The 18,283-nt window shown below is 40.9% G+C and overlaps 1 protein-coding gene across 1 annotated transcript; it reads right to left on the minus strand.

Moving 5' to 3' along the window:
• Positions 1–1,067: 1,067 nt before the first annotated feature.
• Positions 1,068–11,624, minus strand: LOC121688889 (patched domain-containing protein 3-like). The gene is made up of 4 exons (XM_042068813.1): positions 10,553–11,624; positions 8,218–8,345; positions 7,926–8,071; positions 1,068–3,589 (listed from the first exon to the last, which is right to left on the minus strand). The coding sequence occupies exons 1-4, from the start codon at positions 11,246–11,248 to the stop codon at positions 1,941–1,943; spliced, it is 2,619 nt and encodes an 872-aa protein (XP_041924747.1). The 5' UTR covers positions 11,249–11,624; the 3' UTR covers positions 1,068–1,940.
• Positions 11,625–18,283: the final 6,659 nt, after the last annotated feature.

Raw genomic sequence — 18,283 nt, forward strand, 5'->3', positions numbered from 1 at the left:
ATCAATAGCAAACTGTTCACAACTGACTATAGCACTGTGAACCGTTCCGGGTTGCGCCTGGCAAATCCGCCATCATAATAGCAATCCGCTATGGAACAAGCGTGCCTGTTGTTAAAGGGAATGTGAGATGACGCTCTGATTGGTTTATTGCACGTTACGCCCAAACCACACCCATGAATAATGTGCGCAACAGTCAATTTTCCGCCAGTAAAATAGAAACAGCGCCCATCCGCCCACAAAGCGATTTGCGCAAAGTCAATTGCGTTAAAGTGCAAGATATAGCCCGTAGTGTCTTAAAAGGAGCATGCTTATTTATAACAGTGACAATTTTTTTTATAAAGAAATCAAGTGTCAGTTCAAAATCCATCATTTCTGAAGTAAGATATAAATTACTATAAAAAAAAACATCAGATAAAAAAGCTTGGCTATTAAAAGATTTAAAATTTCTCATTGTGACCATGTGAGATCTGGTCCCATCAGGACTGCCTGGGGGCCCATCAGGACTGCCTTTGCAGGGGCCCAGGATCTTGTGCTACGCTATCTTGTGCTTGTGGTCTGACAGGTTTAGCCTAACCCGTTTGAGGTAGCCAGAAGAGTTGTTAAGCCAGTTGATATTAAAGTCACCGAAGACCAGAAGCTCCCCATTACAATGCTTTACAAGCAGATTTGCAAAGGCATCTAATGAGTTTGAGACAGCAGAGGGGGTCGATAGACCCCTGCTACAGTAATAGAGGTAGAGCCTAAAATAATGTTAACAGCAACAAATTTAAAGCTATGTTGAACCGATAAAGCATTTAAAATCATTACAGGGAGAGTTGATTTGGCGTAGTTTGCCACATCACCCCCTCTCCCACTCCTATCGACTCTGAACAAGTTATAATCATTAAAAACATATATGTAAGACTAAGCAAACAATACAATGAAGACATACACAACAGTCTGCTCTGTTAAAAAATACATGGTCCCATCCTGGTGGCGAGCCCCTGTTCCAGAGACTTAAATGCTGGGCACCTCACCTCTCTGGGCACCGCACCTGAGATGTTTTTGCATTTGACAACTGATATGCATTTATAACGTATGATAAATATTTTTTAATTAAGTGTAGGAAAACCGAACATTGATCCTTCATTAAAAATTCTACTAGTATTGTCATTGTGTGATTTATCCACCATTTTGCTGCAAGACACATGCTTAATTTGGTTCTACTTACTACACTGACAAAGCTGTTTCATAGCTTTGTGGAGTGGCTTGTGTATTCATGGTATAAGGATATTTTCACGTCAAATGTATAATTTCTTCTGGAAGCCTAAATAAACCTGAGTGTTTATCGGACATGTTTCGTTTTTACTGTACTGCAATAGCCTAATGTTGACCTTAGAGCCATTGGTCATCATCTTAATGTTACGTCAAAAGGTACCAAGTAACTTGATAATAGCACAGTAATTGTCTCCTTCGATTGTCATCCCAGAATTAGCTAATGCCATGGTATGCCAGTTTAAAATAACAGCAGGGCATAGATGCCTGTCTATGATGCATCCTTAAAAAACAGTTTCAGTCTTCAATTTCTTGTATTTCAACAAGGTGTTTACACCAAGTAAGGAAGTGCATGGTTTAAAAAGGCTAAAAGTAAAAGTAACAGATCGTACTTGTAAAATTTCTTCTTCTTTTCTTACATGAAGGGATAGCGTCATTAGGCATGAACTGTGAATAGCCTACAACGTAGATTGTGGCAATGGTGGTTATCAAAGACCCGACTATTTATTTCATAATAATTATTTAATAGATTACTGTATAAGAGCCTTTCATTAAGATAGCAGATAGGCCTTTTTAAACACATAATATCCCACCTTCATCAGAACTTGGCTATGGGAGAGAATTTGTATATTGTGTTGTTTAAAGATGTCTATCGACCGATATGTCGGTTATCAGTTTTTGAAACCTCAAATATCGAAATCTGTATCGTTCTTTAAAATGCCATTTTGGTCGGGCTCTAATGTATCGTTCATTTTTTTAAGTTCTATATTGTTGGTGATGGATTTGTCACTTTCTGTTCTTACTTTTTTTCCACAAACCCCAAAGAATGTCAAAAACACTGGGATAAACACAAGTCCATGGACAGCCCCAAAGGAGATGACAAGAAACATGATCTTAAAGAAGGTTCTGAAGATGTAGCTCTTTGCTGCTGACAGGACAATAACCCCAGCAATTGTTGATAAAGCTCCCTGGATTATTGGATACCCAAGGTTATAGAGAGCATCTATGGCTTTTCCATTGGCTGTTCTCTTTTCACTTGAGACAAAGGCGTAAGAAATGTGTGCAGAAAAGTCAACAGAAAAGCCGATACAGATTACCAGGTTGATCATGGAGATGGAGTCCAGATTAACGTCCCACAAAGCCATGAAACCGGCTACGCCTGCTATTACAGAGGCAATGGCAAAGGTCACCCACAGAGAACAGAGAGGGTGTGGAATCAGCAGAAGGGCAATGACAAGCATAGCGACAGTAGCCACTATGATGTTCTGGATGGTATTGCTGACAATGACGGCATACTGATCAAAGTAAATAAATGTTGGGTGGTACACCATTAAGTTTACCCCATTTGCAGATTCACCACATTTACTAGCGGTGTCTCTAAAAAAACTCAACATGTTCTTTTCGTCTACTGCAGTCCTGACATTAACTGTTGGTATAAAGATTCGGGAAGCTTGAATCACACCATCTTGAATATCAACATCTTCACTGAAGCCTGACAGTTTAAGAAAGCTTGGTAAAAAACTCATGAATGTTTTCTGGTCTGAGAAATCATAACCAGTACCCTTTCCATATTCCACAAAGGCATCAAGCCATGAAATAGTCACATTTTTGGGCACCATGTCTGAATTTGCGAACTGTCTAACACAACCCATGAGATTGTCTTGTGCAGTCTTATTCCAATACTCAAATGTTTTGTCTTTTATAATTACCATAACAAACGGTCCAAAGTCTTTGAAATACTGATTCTCATTATCATAGTAATTAACTACGTATGAGTCATCTGTAGCTAAGTTTTTCAGATCTATACCCTCTTTCATCTGAAAACAACCATACATGCTCACACCCACATATACAAAATAGAGCAAAATAACAAAGACCTTGGTGTATCTTTTAGTTAAGAATGGACCATAATACTTCTTGAAGAAGACATTGATGGGCATTTCCTCCTCTGCACCTGTTTGGTGATCATAAGCTCCTCCAACTGAGCAGGCATTGCCCTTGTTGTCTGGATTTGGAGTTTCAACCTTCCTGAATGTAAGCCAGTGTCTGTTGCTTCCCTCTCGTCGTCCATTCAGGGCCAGAAAAGCACCGAAGAATGTGATGTTGTAGATGTAGCAGAAGAGGATGGCTGTGCCGGTGTACATGCAGAAGGACTGCACAGAGCGAAAAGGAGTCAGGAGGCCGATGTAAAAGGCCAAGGCATCAGTCAGAGTGGTGATGGTGATGGAGACTGCCGCCTCCTTGTACGTCTCTGCCATGCGATCTTCAACCTTGTCATGAACCCTCGTCTTCTGCCAGCAGGAGATCATGATGAACATGTCATCCACACCAATACCTATAGAAAGGGTTTTGTGCACGAACAAAGCAAAATTCCTCAAGAGTTTGATTTTATAATGTGTTTATAAAATAGATAACACTTTTCCTAAGATGTGCAGAACAAAGAATTTTGTTCAGTTAATTCTCCAAAGCAACGTCTGCATGACTTACAAAGAGACAGCATTGTTTTTCCCCCGAACATGACGTACCACTGCTAATATACTGATCTTGACTGAAAAGTAGTACAGTACGTAGTACGCAAGGGTGCCATCACTTGTGTGAAAGTAGTATTGCCAAATATCTTTTCGAGTCCAATGTGTTGTATTTATTATATCAGAGACAATTCATTCGGAATGGGTCATGCAGGAAGCCTACCTATTTTCTTTGTGATTGCCTCTATTACATTGTAACACTACAGTCTTATATACCATATAGCAGGGGTCTCAAACTCAGGCCCGCGCCCGGGCCTAATGTCAAAATAATAATGTAATTCGGCCCTTGAGGGTATTTTTTAATTGCGACAAACAACTACACTGATTAAAAAACCAATAGATCCAAGTACGGTGACAAATCCCATTTGTACTCTCCTCCACCAGTTGCTAGGCATCCATATATATATATATATATATATATATATATATATATATATACACTCTTTTGATCCTGTGAGGGAAATTTGGTCTCTGCATTTATCCCAATCCGTGAATTAGTGAAACACACACAGCACACAGTGTACACACAGTGAGGTGAAGCACACACTAATCCCGGCGCAGTGAGCTGCCTGCATCAACAGCGGCGCTCGGGGAGCAGTGAGGGGTTAGGTGCCTTGCTCAAGGGCACTTCAGCCGTGCCTACTGCTAACCAGTAGGCCACGGCTGCCCCTAAAGAGCTTCGATTCAAGAGCTTGTATTTACACGTGAGAAACACAAAGACGTGCATTTGTTTGTAATGACGCGGAAGTGATGCAGGCCATAGTTTTGCACAAATTGAAGCAGAAATAGACCTACACCAAAAAACGTTCACGTGTGAAGTCTTGGGTAGGCTATGTTATTCACCTAGATTCTGATTCTGAAGGAGAATATCTGCCTTTTGGAGATTATGATCGATCGTCTATTGACGGTGATAGTAACAGTGCGTCTGTGAATGAAGGTGCGTCTTTGCGTGTATACAACGGTGTCCACTAAGCATAGGCCCTACCATGCTTATTTCGACCCTCTGCCCAACATAGCTGGGGGTGGCAGTGGTAATCGTGATGATAGTGTCCGTAATGGACGTGGTACAGACAGCAGGGGTAATAAAAATAGGGCTCTAAAGAACAGTCACCCACGATAGGAACCGATTTGACCAGGCTACTTTATTGTAGGCCTATAATAACGGTTTGTGGATATAGGCTAGTAATAGTTTACTATTGTTGGTTTACATCTTAGGCCTACTGTTTTCCTGTTAATTTGTTATGTGGGTAATATGACAAAACCTGTAAACCTGCTCAAATATGTTCAACATCCAGTATTTACTGAAAGGTGCATAATTTGAGGTGCTTGCCATCCAGTGGCAAATTAGATACATTTACCCCCTTCATAAACTTTTTTTTATACTCAAAGATTCACAGTAGGACTTTCAAGCCTTACAAAGCCTTACAAAGACCACTTTCAAGCCATTGGTCAAAATCCAATAGTGTTGTTTTCTTAACCCTGGTGCCTAAAGTTTGCCATGCAGGTTTAAATAAGTTATGAGAAGAAAATATTTTTTATTTGGAGTGAAACACACACATACCTGTTTTTATGCTTTTTGTTTTTTATAATTTGTATTAATATTTATTTTATCATTATTTTATTTATAAACTAAGGTTGTTAGCACAGGTGTCTAAAAGGAGATAAAAGATTTGCACTTTCTCTTTGCAGTTTTGTGTAGTATTTGAAAAAATAGCCGTTCTTTTTTGTATTATTCTTTAACACTGATGTGGCCCTCCAATCAGATGATGTTGGCCGAAGTGGCCCCCAGCTCATTTGAGTTTGAGACCCCTGCCATATAGTATACTCATTATGCATGTCACTCAGCAACAGGCAACAGGAACAGGATAACATCAGAAAAATGTGCATGGATCTCTTATTTGTTTTCGCAGAGCTATGTATAATAGCCTAGGTGTAAAATATGATATATATTATATTGTATATATATATATATATAATATTTCATTCATATATTTTGGAGTTCCTTAATAGCCTAAAATAATTTGACATTTAAACATTTCATATTTTAAACTTTTTTAACACCTACCTTTAAAGTCATGATTACATTGTATCGGTTGTGTGTAAATCTAATTAGGCGCCTTGTGCCTTTCATTTAGTAGAGTAACTTGTGTCCGTGTCTATAGGCTATAATTTGGAAATGAGATGTGCATATGAGGATGTAAGTCAGGATGTTTGCTATTGGATTAGTTTAAATAAATATTGAAAAACCAAACTCAAAGAGAACCTGTCTTGGATCGCAGGAGTGTTATGCAATGTTTATTTCTGGTGAGCAGTTGACAAGCAAACATGGCGTGAGCTAACTGATGGCTAGAAGGAGGGTATGTAAAAGTTTGCCAATAGTTGCGTAGCCTGTTACTCATTTGTCATTAAAAACCAACAGTGAACGTAATTTCATTGCCTAGGTTACAGACACAGATTTGAGAGATGCAAGTCAGCAGATCAGCTATTATTATTTGTTGACATCAAACCTGAAGAGGGACACAGTTCACTTGCATAGAGTTTTTTCTCTTCTCATCCTCTAATCAACAATATAACTCTTGATGCAAGGGAGAGGCGAGGGCCCTACGTGTGTAGTGTGCGTAGAGGGCGGTCCGGCTCTGATTAAGTTACATTATGCTGTTACTGACCACTTACAATTTAAGGTAGGCTATGCTCTGTAGGCAGTGTTGTGAACATTGCTACCTGCAGAAGGTTATCTCTTCATGGCTTGACACTACCTTGCATGGAGACATATTTCACGTTAACAATGGAGATGTTAGGAAGACTAGCTTTTAGTTAACAGAGATGCAGATCATTTTCCTAATTCATTCATATGCACAACAGCCCACATTCTGCGTTCACTCCAGCGAGACAAAATAAATGTTTTTTTAAAGCTGTCATTGCCATAGGCTATTTGCTATGATATTTACCACTGTCAGACCTACAACTAGTCGCAATTTCCATTTTTTTTCGTGCAGTGGATTAGGCTAGCTCTTTTCGTGGACAGTTACAGGAATCTTTATTCGTTGTTTTAAATGCCATTGCTTAATGGCCTACGCACGAGTGGTTCAGTTTCAATGGGCTCTCGTACACTACAGGCTACCCCAAAAATTTATGCCTACTTGATGACACCAAATTAAAAAGTATATCTTGATCGGGGAAAGTTTTAGTTTCTTTTTCTGTCGACCCCCGGTTCCATAATACCATTCAATTGTGCCACAAATTAACAGAAGCATGGCAGGGCACGCCCCCAGTGAAAATGAATGAATGGAACACAGAAACGCTTCTCACGCGTCAGTCACTGATAGTAGAATGCGTCGGGGAAAACTGTTCACCAAGATGATCATGATGATAAGCTATTGGAGCAGCTTCTGATTTTTACTGAGTTTAAAGGGAAACTTGGCAGGATTTCCCCCTCTGCTGGAGAAATTGTGCATTATGCTATTTCAAACTGTGGGAAAAGGTAACGATAAAGCACATGGATTTGTTTACAAGATAGCGAACAGTTAGCATAAGTTTGGCAGAACTATGTGGATGTTACAAGGTAAGAAACACGATTTAAAACGAGTTTCTTGTTTCTCACTTCTCTTTCCGGGACGGTAAGTCTCAATGTTGCAAGGTTGGTTTTCCGCCTGGGGACACTAGGCGCAGCGGGGAAAGTCACCATTTTCACCGGAACAGGTCATTTAACCATCCGAATGATTTCTAAACGGGTTTATTACGTTGAAATAGTTGCCAAGTTCCCCTTTAATCTTAATCTTAGGTGATTCCATGTATGAAAACTAGTATTGCCAGGCATTTCAGAAATGGCCTGAGACTGAGGTGTGCCCCCCTGTTGTCTGGAAAGGTAATATGTAACAAGAGAAGACGTCATGATCATCAATTAAAGATGACTGTCAGAGAATGCCCTTTTTCTCTTTTGGGTTAGAAGGAAATATATAACTATGTAGATCAGTTTGGGAGTACATTTGGATTTTAGATTAGCCTGTTAAAGTTAATGTGCGAAAAGAGAATCACTAGCTTTAAATTGCACGTTTGAATTGTATCGTAACAGATGTACATCTGAATAGGCAATCATGTGTGCAATGTCCCAACATGTGTCAAGTTTTACAAAATGAGCCTTACCAAGAATCAGGAAGGGAGAGGTCGTCACAGTTATTGCAAATGGCATCCCACAATACAGAAGCAGGCCGAAACTGGACAGCACAGACAGCCCTGCAGAAAACACCCCAAAGCAGGCCACAGATACCTTGTTCCTCACACAGTCCAACCTGGGAATAGATGACAGGTACTTACCACACAGACACTTAACCACCATCAGTTGATATCATCTGCCATACAATGGGAATTCATTTCTGGAATAATCTGAACAAATGCTCTAAACCGTGGTAGGCATACTGTATAAGAGATGACATACCTTAGGCAAGAAAGAATAGATATGTTGATGGCCAAAAAATATGTGATGGAAAACAAGGGGGTCACACTTTTGCTATTCTTTTTCAGCTCTTCTTCTCTTGACAATGATGTGAAAATGGATATAGAGCCCTGCAACAAACACATGGAACAGACACATACTCTATATCAAATGGATTCATTTACAGGAATTTATTCACATTCACAGGAAACTATATTTAAAAAGCAGAGCCTTCCATTTTTACAGAGCATTCCATCTCCACAAATGACCAATAAACTTACTTGCTATCATTTATTTTCTGACTACTTTGATATTACTAAATAGGAATGCTCCTTTTGAAATTCTAAATTCTTTTCTTTTCTGTAGTTTGGGCCTTTTTCCCAGAAGAGTGATTCATGATTTAATTTGTGTGAATGATGCAACTTGACCACACCTGGAGACGCCAGAGAACCGTAAAATACTCAACAAATTAATTCTATGACTCCTCTAAGGCATTAGGCCTGACGCAAAACCTGGCGGATTATTATCCCAACGCAAAGTTTATTCCTATCTTACACTCGAGTTTTGCGCTATGCGCGTCTCTTTTATTAAACAATGCACTCAGGGGTGGGGCAATTAACGACCTAAGGTGTGGTCTGGCGCATTATCTAAAATCGCTATCATACACTACCTGAAACGCATAACGCCGCATTAAGAGAAACTTGATCAGAAATCCATGGCGAGTTGTTTACATGTTATTTTAAGAGCGCATTATCAACAGTTATATGGGCGGGTGCATAACGCACCCTGCTTCTCTCATCCACAGGAACGTGCACCAGCGCACATCCATGCAAAACATTTTGCATGTGTGCGTGTCTGTGTTCACTTGTGAGTGGTTGTGTAGGGGTAATGGGGTGTGTGTGTGTGTGTTTATTACATTAAGGTACATTACATTTGGCTGACGCATTTTAAGCCAAAGCGACTTACAACATGGTAAACAGTTTAAAGCTTTTTAAAACAATTCTCTCAACAATTCTAGAACCATTTAAGCCAATTTAAAAAGGTAGCGTACAATAAGAAAAAGTGCTTCAGTGAGTGCTGTTTTTATGCAGTCCAGGGTCAGTTCTAGTCAGGTGTAAGTGTTAGAAATAGCAAGGCTAGTTGTAAGTAGTGTTACGAGGAGATTCTCTGAAGAGCAGGGTCTTCAGGAGTTTTTTGAAGATGAAGAGGGATGTCCCTGCTATAGTAGGAATTGGTAGCGCATTCCAGCAACGAGGAACAACAGATGACAAAAGTTTGGATTGGCCTGAGTGTACCGGTGGCAGAGCCAGACGTCGTTCGTCTGGGGAGCACAACGGTCAGGAGGTAGCGTATGCCTGTATGAGGGCATTCAAGTAGGTGGGAGCAGAACCGGAATCTACTTTGCAGGCAAGCGTTAGAGACTTGAATTTGATGCGAGCGGCCATAGGTAGCCAGTGTAGCTGGATGTGCAGCGCGGTAACATGTGCCCTTTTGGGTTGGTTGTAGACCGCGTTCTGGATCATCTGAAGTAGTTTCACGTTGCAGGCTGGGAGACGTGTCAGGAGGGCGTTACAGTAGTTGAGTCGAGAGATAACTATGGCCTGTACCAGGATTTGGGTAGCATCTTGGGCCAGGTACTACTGTAAGTCCTGATTTTCTGTATGTTGTGCATGTGTATAGAGTGTAATGTTCATGTATGTTTATGTGCATGTTCCTGCATGTGTGTGTTTGTGCGTGCGCGTACGTGTATGTTTGTGTGTGCGTACATGTGCTTGTGTGCGTGTGTGTGTATATGTGTTTATGCGTATGTGTGTTTATGTGTGTGTCTGTGCCTACAAGTGTGTGCATGTATCTTTATGTGTGTGTTTGTGTATGTGCATGCGTAGTGTGTCACTAAATGTACATATATTCATTTATTGTATGGTCCCCCATGAACGGAATTCCACGAAACTTGGCATGCATTCAGAGGGTGTCTAAATGATCCTACACTAAAAATGCTGTCGGTTTTGAACCTGTCAGCCAAAGATACCTGCGACTACAATGGCTCGTTTTTGCTTTTTCATTTGTAACTAGGTGGCGCTTTACATCAAATGAGTGGATATGATGGGATGGGTTGACATGACCCCTGGAGGCCAACATACAAAAAAAAAAAAAAAAATCCGGAAGAAAAATCAGACAAAAGAAGACAAAAAAACTGCCGCTTCGCAGCGCGCCAGTCATAAATAACGGACATAGGTGCGTGTCTCCCTTATAGTTTCATATTGCCACTGTACACAAAGCCATCAACGTTTTTCTCCCACATGCAACAAGACTCAAATTTCACACATGATCTTCTTACCCATTCAGCATATTTTGTCTCCGATGAGAAAGTGTCAATAAACAAACTCAGCCAGGCATCAGTTTCATTTCCGAGGTCTTCTTCTAAGTAGTAGAACAATCGTATCGCATCGGCGCTCTGAATTTCCTTAGTTTCTGGTCTATATTTAACACCGCCAATAACTGTTCCAAAAAATGTTTTTCCATGAAATGGGTAATATATAGTCATATTGTCAATGTTGCTAGCCTTATACGTTACAATATCTAAAACGTCATTCGAGACACATTTGTTTTTCTTCTTAGCACACAGGTTTTCAAATGTCTTGTTTGTACTTGTCTTGAGACTTTTCACTCGCTCGTCTAATGTCATTATTTCTTGAAACGCCTTTACAGTGAGTATATTAGGCTTCTTCACCAGGATAAACGACGCATACACGCCCTCGGTATAGAGCTTCAATTGGGAGAAATCTTTGCCTGGAGGAAAATGTTGTTTGACAAACGCCCTCTCCTCTTTCGCTGGGCCGTTTAGTGGCGTGAACTGGTCCTCAATGTTATGTACCTCTCTCTGATGAAGAAAGTAAAATCCTCCTCCGAGTCCGCACGATATCATCAGAGGAAGAATGAAAAACAACCACGGATATTTACCGATGCAACGCCCAAGTACCTTAAAGGCAGCGGCAACAGGCTTTTCAACGCAGTTTGTGTTACAGTAAGACATGTTTCGTTTCTAACTAGCCTTACAAAATGAGTGGTTATTTATCCAGTATCCATGCGCTGCAACTGTCCGAAAAAGTTTCAGTTTAGCGAGGGAAATGTCGTATAAACGAAATGGTTGCCCGTTGCCAACATTTCCTGTAACTCGCTGTCGTTTTCAAGAATGACCAGAGGATGCAAATCAGATAGCCTCGTGACCTGATACCTAGGCTACTGGGATAATTCTTGCTAGTGTAGCAGGATTAATGGGTGGGGCGCCCCATAATGGCTGCCTAATTGGTTAGCCAATAGGTATACTTGGCTACTATATTAAATGGTAGGTTGCGTTTGCCCAGGTGGACGCCTGGACCCCTGCCTCTGCCACATCACATCGCACTCACTCCTGCCTGGCCGCCGCACCATCCATTGTTTGCATCACTGGCCTCCGTGCTGCATTTTCCTTCACCGCATCGTTTGCTTCCTGCTTCACTGTTCTCAGATAACGTGGCACAGAAGGAAATGGCGGTGGCGGGCCCAGGCACCTGCTACATGTTATTATTTGTCTGGTAATTCTTTCACACAAACTCTACAGACGTAACTACAGACGTAAGTCACAGACCACTTGGAGGTGCAAACAATTGGATATTTGGTTATTTGACCACCAGTTAACTTTTTTTTTCTTTATTAAAGACATAATACAAATACAAATGAAGATAATATAAAAGTGAAACAGTACGGTTACAATTATACAAAATAAAATTACAAGTTGCACAAAACAAAGACAACGATTAATAAGTAAATAAATGAAAAGAAAAACAGGAAAAGAAAAAAGACAAATTAACAAGGGGAATTAACAAGCACAATATTGTAATGTTTAAGCAATGTTGTAGCTTTTTTGTTATCCAATCTTTTAACAATTTCAAGAAAGGACTTAAGTTCAGCGCTAAATTGTTCTACATTTGGGGTAGCTAAAGCAAATTTTTGCTTGTGTATATAAAACTTAGTCATCAAAATAACAAGATTACAAATCAATTCTAAGCTAGTGTCTTCCTCATTTTCATAGTACATAAAGACATCTTTCAAAGAAAATTGAAGATTAGGGTTCAATTGAAGATTTCCCTGAGAGTGGCTCACAATGTCTGCCCATAACTTAGTAGTTATTGGACAACTGTGAAACAAATGTGTCAAAGTTTCGCTATGACCCTTACAAAATGTACATATATCTTCAGTATCACAATATTTGGAAACAAGAAAATTTACTGGATATATTGTGTGCAAGATTTTAAAGTGCACTTCTTTGACTTATGCAAAACCTAAAGGGAGTTAACCAGGACTTACGCCAGTTAATGGGCCCAATTATTGCACCCCAGAAGACTTCCCCCTAGGAGAGATCTTATTTCTTGCCTGAAGCACAACTCCAATATGTTTGTTACTGCACTTCTTGTCAGTAATTGGAACGCCATTTAGAGAAAGTGTAGGGAGAGTAATATTAATTGCATAACAAAGAGGACTTAAGTAGCTGTAACAAGCCAGAAGGGATAGCCTTTGTTACCATCAGTTAACTTTGAAACAGGCATTTTACTTCGGATAGACAATAGCAATACATCATAGGAGTGATTAATGTCAAAAAATCTAGACTGGAGTAACTCAACATTTGACACCTCCGATATGTTTAGTGTTCTAAAGATGTCAAATAGCCTGTTATGGTTACCACATTGATAGCCAGCTCCTTATGTGATCTCAATGGCGATGCAGCGTTTGTTTGCTACGGTGGCTGACCGGTGCAAACGACATGCAATTTATGACAACAGATGCAAATCAACAAAACACATGCGAATAGACAAAACACAAAGAACTTCAGAAAACATCTTCATCTTACAACACTTGCACATAATTTAGAAAATGCACTGCAAATTCAGAAAACATTTACATTTCAGAAACGAGCTGCCAATTCACAACAGCAATTCAGAAACGCGCTGCAATATTCACAACACAACGGAAGTGTTTCCGGGGGACACTTACAAGTGATGAACACCTTTGAATAGGTGGCGAACGGGTGTAAACCTACATACGTACAGACAGTAAAGGAGAGGTGTTCATCACTTTTAACTCATTGAGTGCCAAAAACATAATATTAAGTTTTTAGCTTTTTTTTTATGAAAAAACACTCTAACACTCTAACGAAACTAGACACTAACACAACCTTATATGTGATTTTGGGAACTCTGTGATGAATGGAAATTAAATATATGACGATCGAAAACTCATGAAAATGCACAATCTGGACATTTTATCATAACTCGGTTGCTGCTTTGGGTCGAATCAGTGACGCATGCACGTCAACTCAAAACCAGGCCATTTTCGTGGGTCTCTAGGACAAAGCTTCCAAAAACAGCTTGGCATTCAAGTCGAGTCAAGTCGGCTTTTATTGTCAATTTCTTTACATGCACTGGTCATACAAAGAATTGAAATTTTGTTTCTTACTTTCCCATGCAGACATAGACATACTTTAAATACAGACATACTGTAGACATACTATAGACATAGCCATAGACAATAAACATTAAATTAAAGTGCAAGACTGAAATATAGAACATGTATGTATCAAAATAGAAATATAGGACATATATATATTAAAAAATAGAGGTAGTTGTGTTGTATATTTATATAGTCTTAACAGTTACATGAAGTTTAAACTTGTGCTTGTGTGACCTGTATATTTACATTGATATGCAGTATGCAGTAATTTCAAGTATATCAGGCTTGATGTGAAGCAGCAACACGTTAGGCTGCGCAGTCACAGTGCAGTTCCACAGGGCGGTGTTGGGGGGGGGCGGGTTTGGGTAGACAGGATCCTAGTTTCCTAGGTTCCTGGCTGGCTGGTGGGTGGGGGGGGCTGTCAGTGATGGGAGAGTGGGTAGAGTGTTCAGCATCCTGATTGCTTGGTGGATGAAGCTACTTGCCAGTCTGGTGGTGCGGGAGCGGAGGCTCCTGTACCGCTTTCCAGAGGGCAGGAGGCTGAACAGTTTGTGTGCAGGGTGGGTTGTATCCTTGACAATCATTAGTGCTTTGCGGGTGAGGCGGGTGGTGTAAATGTCCTGCAGGGAGGGGAGTGGTGCTCCAATGATCCTCTTAGCTGTGTTACCAGTGCGCTGGAGGGTCTTCCTGTTCTGATCTGTGCAGCTTCCGCCCCACACTGTGATGCTGCTGGAGACGATGCTCTCGATGGTCCCTCTGTAGAATGTAGTCATGACAGGAGGCGTGGCACTTGCCTTCTTCAATTTGCGCAAGAAGTAGAGGTGCTGCTGGGCTTTCTTCGCCAGTGATGCTGTGTTGGTGGTCCAGGAGAGGTCGTCGCTGATGTGCACCCCCAGAAATGTTGTGCTGCTCACTCTCTCCACAGCATCTCCGTCGATGGACAGTGGTGGCAGTTGTTTGTGGCCTCTCTGAAAGTTGACAACAATCTCCTTGGTCTTGCTGACATTTAGCAGGAGGTTGTTGTCTTTGCACCATTTAGCCAGCAGGTCTACTTCTTCTCTGTAGTGAGCCTCATCGCCCTTAGTGATGAGGCCCACCAGTGTTGTGTCGTCCGCAAACTTCACCAGATGGTTGGAGCTGTGAGTGGTTGTACAGTCATGTGTTAGCAGTGTGAAGAGCAGGGGGCTGAGCACACACCCTTGAGGGGCCCCCGTGCTCAGGGTCAGAGTGCTTGAGGTGTTGTCCCCGACACGTACTGCTTGTGGTCTCTGCAACAGGAAGTCCAGCAGCCAGTTGCAGAGGGAGGTACTGAATCCTAGCTTGTCCAGTTTGCTGATGAGTTGTTGTGGTATTATGGTATTGAATGCTGAACTGAAGTCTATGAACAGCATTCTCACATATGAGTCTTTATTGTCTAAGTGGGTGAGGGCTGGATGGAGGGCAGAGCAGATTGCATCCTCCGTGGATCGTTTGGCTCGGTATGCAAACTGGAAGGGGTCCAGGGTGGGGGGTAGGGTGGCTTTGATGTGTGACATGACTAGCCGTTCGAAGCACTTCATGATTATGGGCGTGAGTGCTACAGGACGGTAGTCATTGAAGCATGATGGTGATGATTTCTTTGGCACGGGTATGATGGTGGCAGTTTTGAAAAGTGATGGGATGACTGCTTGCTCCAGAGAGGTGTTGAAAATGTCTGTAAAAACATCCTTCAGCTCTTCTGCACAGTCCTTCAACACTCGTCCTGGTATGTTGTCTGGGCCTGCTGCTTTGCGTGGGTTAATGGTGGCTAGTGTCCTCTTCACGCTGGCAGAGGACAGGTACAGGGGTTGGTCGTGGGGGGGAGGTGGGGTTTTCTGTGGGTGAGTGTCATTTTGTGCTTCAAAACGGGCGAAAAAACTGTTCAGGTCATTTAGCAGAGAGGTGTTGTTCTCACAGCTCCGTGGCGCAGGCTTGTAGTCAGTGATGGCCTGTATGCCCTGCCATAGGCTCTGTGCATCTCTGCTGTCTTTGAAGTGTGTTGTTATTTTGTCTGTGTAATCCTTTTTTGCCTTCCTGATGCCCTGGGACAGGTTAGCCCTCGCTGTTCTTAGGCCAGCTACATCTCCAGTTTAAAGGGTTACACTTTACTTGACAGTATCGACATAAGAGTGACATTGTAGTAAAAATTATTTGTAAGAACATACTGTATACAAATGTAACATACTGTATACAAATGTAATTTTAACATCATCAGCCTGTCTCCCTCATATTTGCATTAACTGCTGTGCCTGGTCAAGACGCCTCGACCATTTGCAAATCAAGTCTTTTGTCATGTACAACGGCCCAGCTTTTGTCTTATGCCAGACTTCACCATAGGTGATCGGCACTAATTAAGCACGCATATCTCCGGGGCGTGTCTGAACTTTTCCACTGCAGCAGACAAAGAACCTACTAACAGATATAAGGCTGTGACGGACAATGTTCGGGAGGTGACTTGAGGCAACTTGTTTCATGTTTCTCCTCCGAGCCGGCTTGTAATAAACCTGGGAACGTTTCCCTTTCTAAACACATCTCAGCACGGTTTTGCTTCCACGTCATTTGTAATTCTCACCACAACATGACACTGTCATGAATGTGTCATAAACAAGTCATAAACGTTTATGACATAACGCTTCTGTTATTAAGTGACATTTGGTTTTTGTCATAACAAGTTAGAGTTAGGATTAGAGTTAGAGGTTAGGATTAGGGCTAGGGTTCATATGTTCATGTCGATACTGTCAAATAAAGTGTACCTTATAAAGTGTTACCTAATTTTCTGTTTAAGCCCATTCTAGCTTCCATACTGCCATACATTATTTTTAAGGAACAACCTCTCCTGATGTTACAGTGTGTGTATAGCTGACAAACCTGCCTACCAGGTTTGGTGGCCAACTAAATGGCAGAGAAATAAACAACTGTAAATATAATTTGTGATTAACGGAGTCCAAAGAGCATTGTAGCAGTTGCAACTACAGAGCAGAAGTCACAGCCAATGTCGGGTTCAAAAGTGGCAGTTATAGAATATAACAATTTGGTGGTTGCAGGCGTATTTCATTCAGCAATTTATGTACAATCTGAGGAAGTAAGAAATGTTATTCTGACCATGCAGTTGCTGAGATGTGAGTTACATCATTAAACACTGTCCCCTTGTGGCCGATTTGTTACTTAGCAATGCTAAAATGGTAGCTTGTAAAGAAGTGATGAAATATAGAATTAACTAGATGTACCGCATAGCGGTACAAAATATGACCGCCGCTCAGTCCTGTACATCCGTTCCGCGAAAATAAATCACACTTCAATTTGTCTCCATCTTTTACTCCATCCCCCACTCTTGAAACTTTTGTGTATGCTTGTTTGGCATGCCTGAGTGTGTGTGTGCGGCTGCACAGAAAGTAGCCTACTGGTGCTGAAAAGGTGAATAGATTGTAGAATAGCCAAAGAAGATGTAGCATTGTTATAAAACCTTTAAAATCTCTAAACAATAACAAGTAGGGCAGTTCATCACAGTTCATCAATTGCAACTGGAATGATGAAAGGTCACTTACACCTGTAGGCTACATTGTATTTGGGAAAAGCAAAAGGTATCAGCATAATTTTATTTATTTATTTATTTATTTATAAACAAAAACATCTGTCATGCTGTTTTCAACAGCTATCAAAAACAAAGGTCATTTTTGGATGGATGGATTTTTTGTGAATGTTTCTTCTTCTACATAAGATTTTAGTCATCTTTAGTTCATGTGATACTTTATTGTCAATGCACAAATTAAGTAACAGTAGTCTGAAACGTAATGCTGTTTTACATCTAACCAGTGGTGCAAATAACTGACATGTCCAAATGGGCCTTGATGAAATGCGTTGCTAGACTGTTCATACACATTTTAACGGGCCAAAGTTGAAGAGCTGTTGTCCGTTATTGTTCGTGCAAATATAGGCTGATTCATGTTCCCTTGCATTGTGTAACTGAGGTCCATGGCTAGTCTAGCTTTCACCAGACCAAGCTCAATCTTTTAAGAAATCAAAAAATAAATAGTGGGCAGATTAGGCTGGGTTCACCCAGCCTAGTCCATAGGCACCCGATATTGTTTAATTTTCCGATTGAGATATCCACACTCTGGCTATTCTAAATGCAAAAATGCATCAGGGAGTTATGACAAAACTGTAACTAACAAACTAGATCCTAATAGAAAGCTGTTAGCTTCCCTAAGCTACAGGTAGGCTTATAAGGTAGGCCTATAGGCTATGGCTATGCCAATAGGCTATGCTGGCGACACAGATAAAATCTCCTTTGGAAACCAATGGCTTACGCCTTACAGTATCAAGCGGACTTAAATTGCCATATCGTGGCGAAAAGTTGTAATAAAATTCACGCAGCTCCATGAGTCAAGGAAAGCGCAAATGAATTAGCCACTTCTAAATGGGACCCACTACACAGTAGCTTAAGGTGTGTTGCTAAAGCAGCCATAATGAAATGAAGGTGTCATTGTTTGGATACTTCACACACACGTGCTTTTTTATTTCACAGACTACAACTGCCAAGCTGGAATCAAAGCACATCGATTCC

This window comes from Alosa sapidissima, chromosome 17 (genome assembly GCF_018492685.1).
Source record: "Alosa sapidissima isolate fAloSap1 chromosome 17, fAloSap1.pri, whole genome shotgun sequence".
NCBI lineage: Eukaryota > Metazoa > Chordata > Actinopteri > Clupeiformes > Clupeidae > Alosa > Alosa sapidissima.

Coding starts and splice junctions, on each gene's coding strand:
- LOC121688889 (XM_042068813.1), bottom strand. CDS start 11,248: ATGTCTTACTGTAACACAAACTGCGTTGAAAAGCCTGTTGCCGCTGCC. Junction 8,346..10,552: donor AGACAAAATATGCTGAATGG/GTAAGAAGATCA, acceptor TGTTTGTTGCAG/GGCTCTATATCCATTTTCAC. Junction 3,590..7,925: donor CTCTCCCTTCCTGATTCTTG/GTAAGGCTCATT, acceptor CCCTTTCTATAG/GTATTGGTGTGGATGACATG.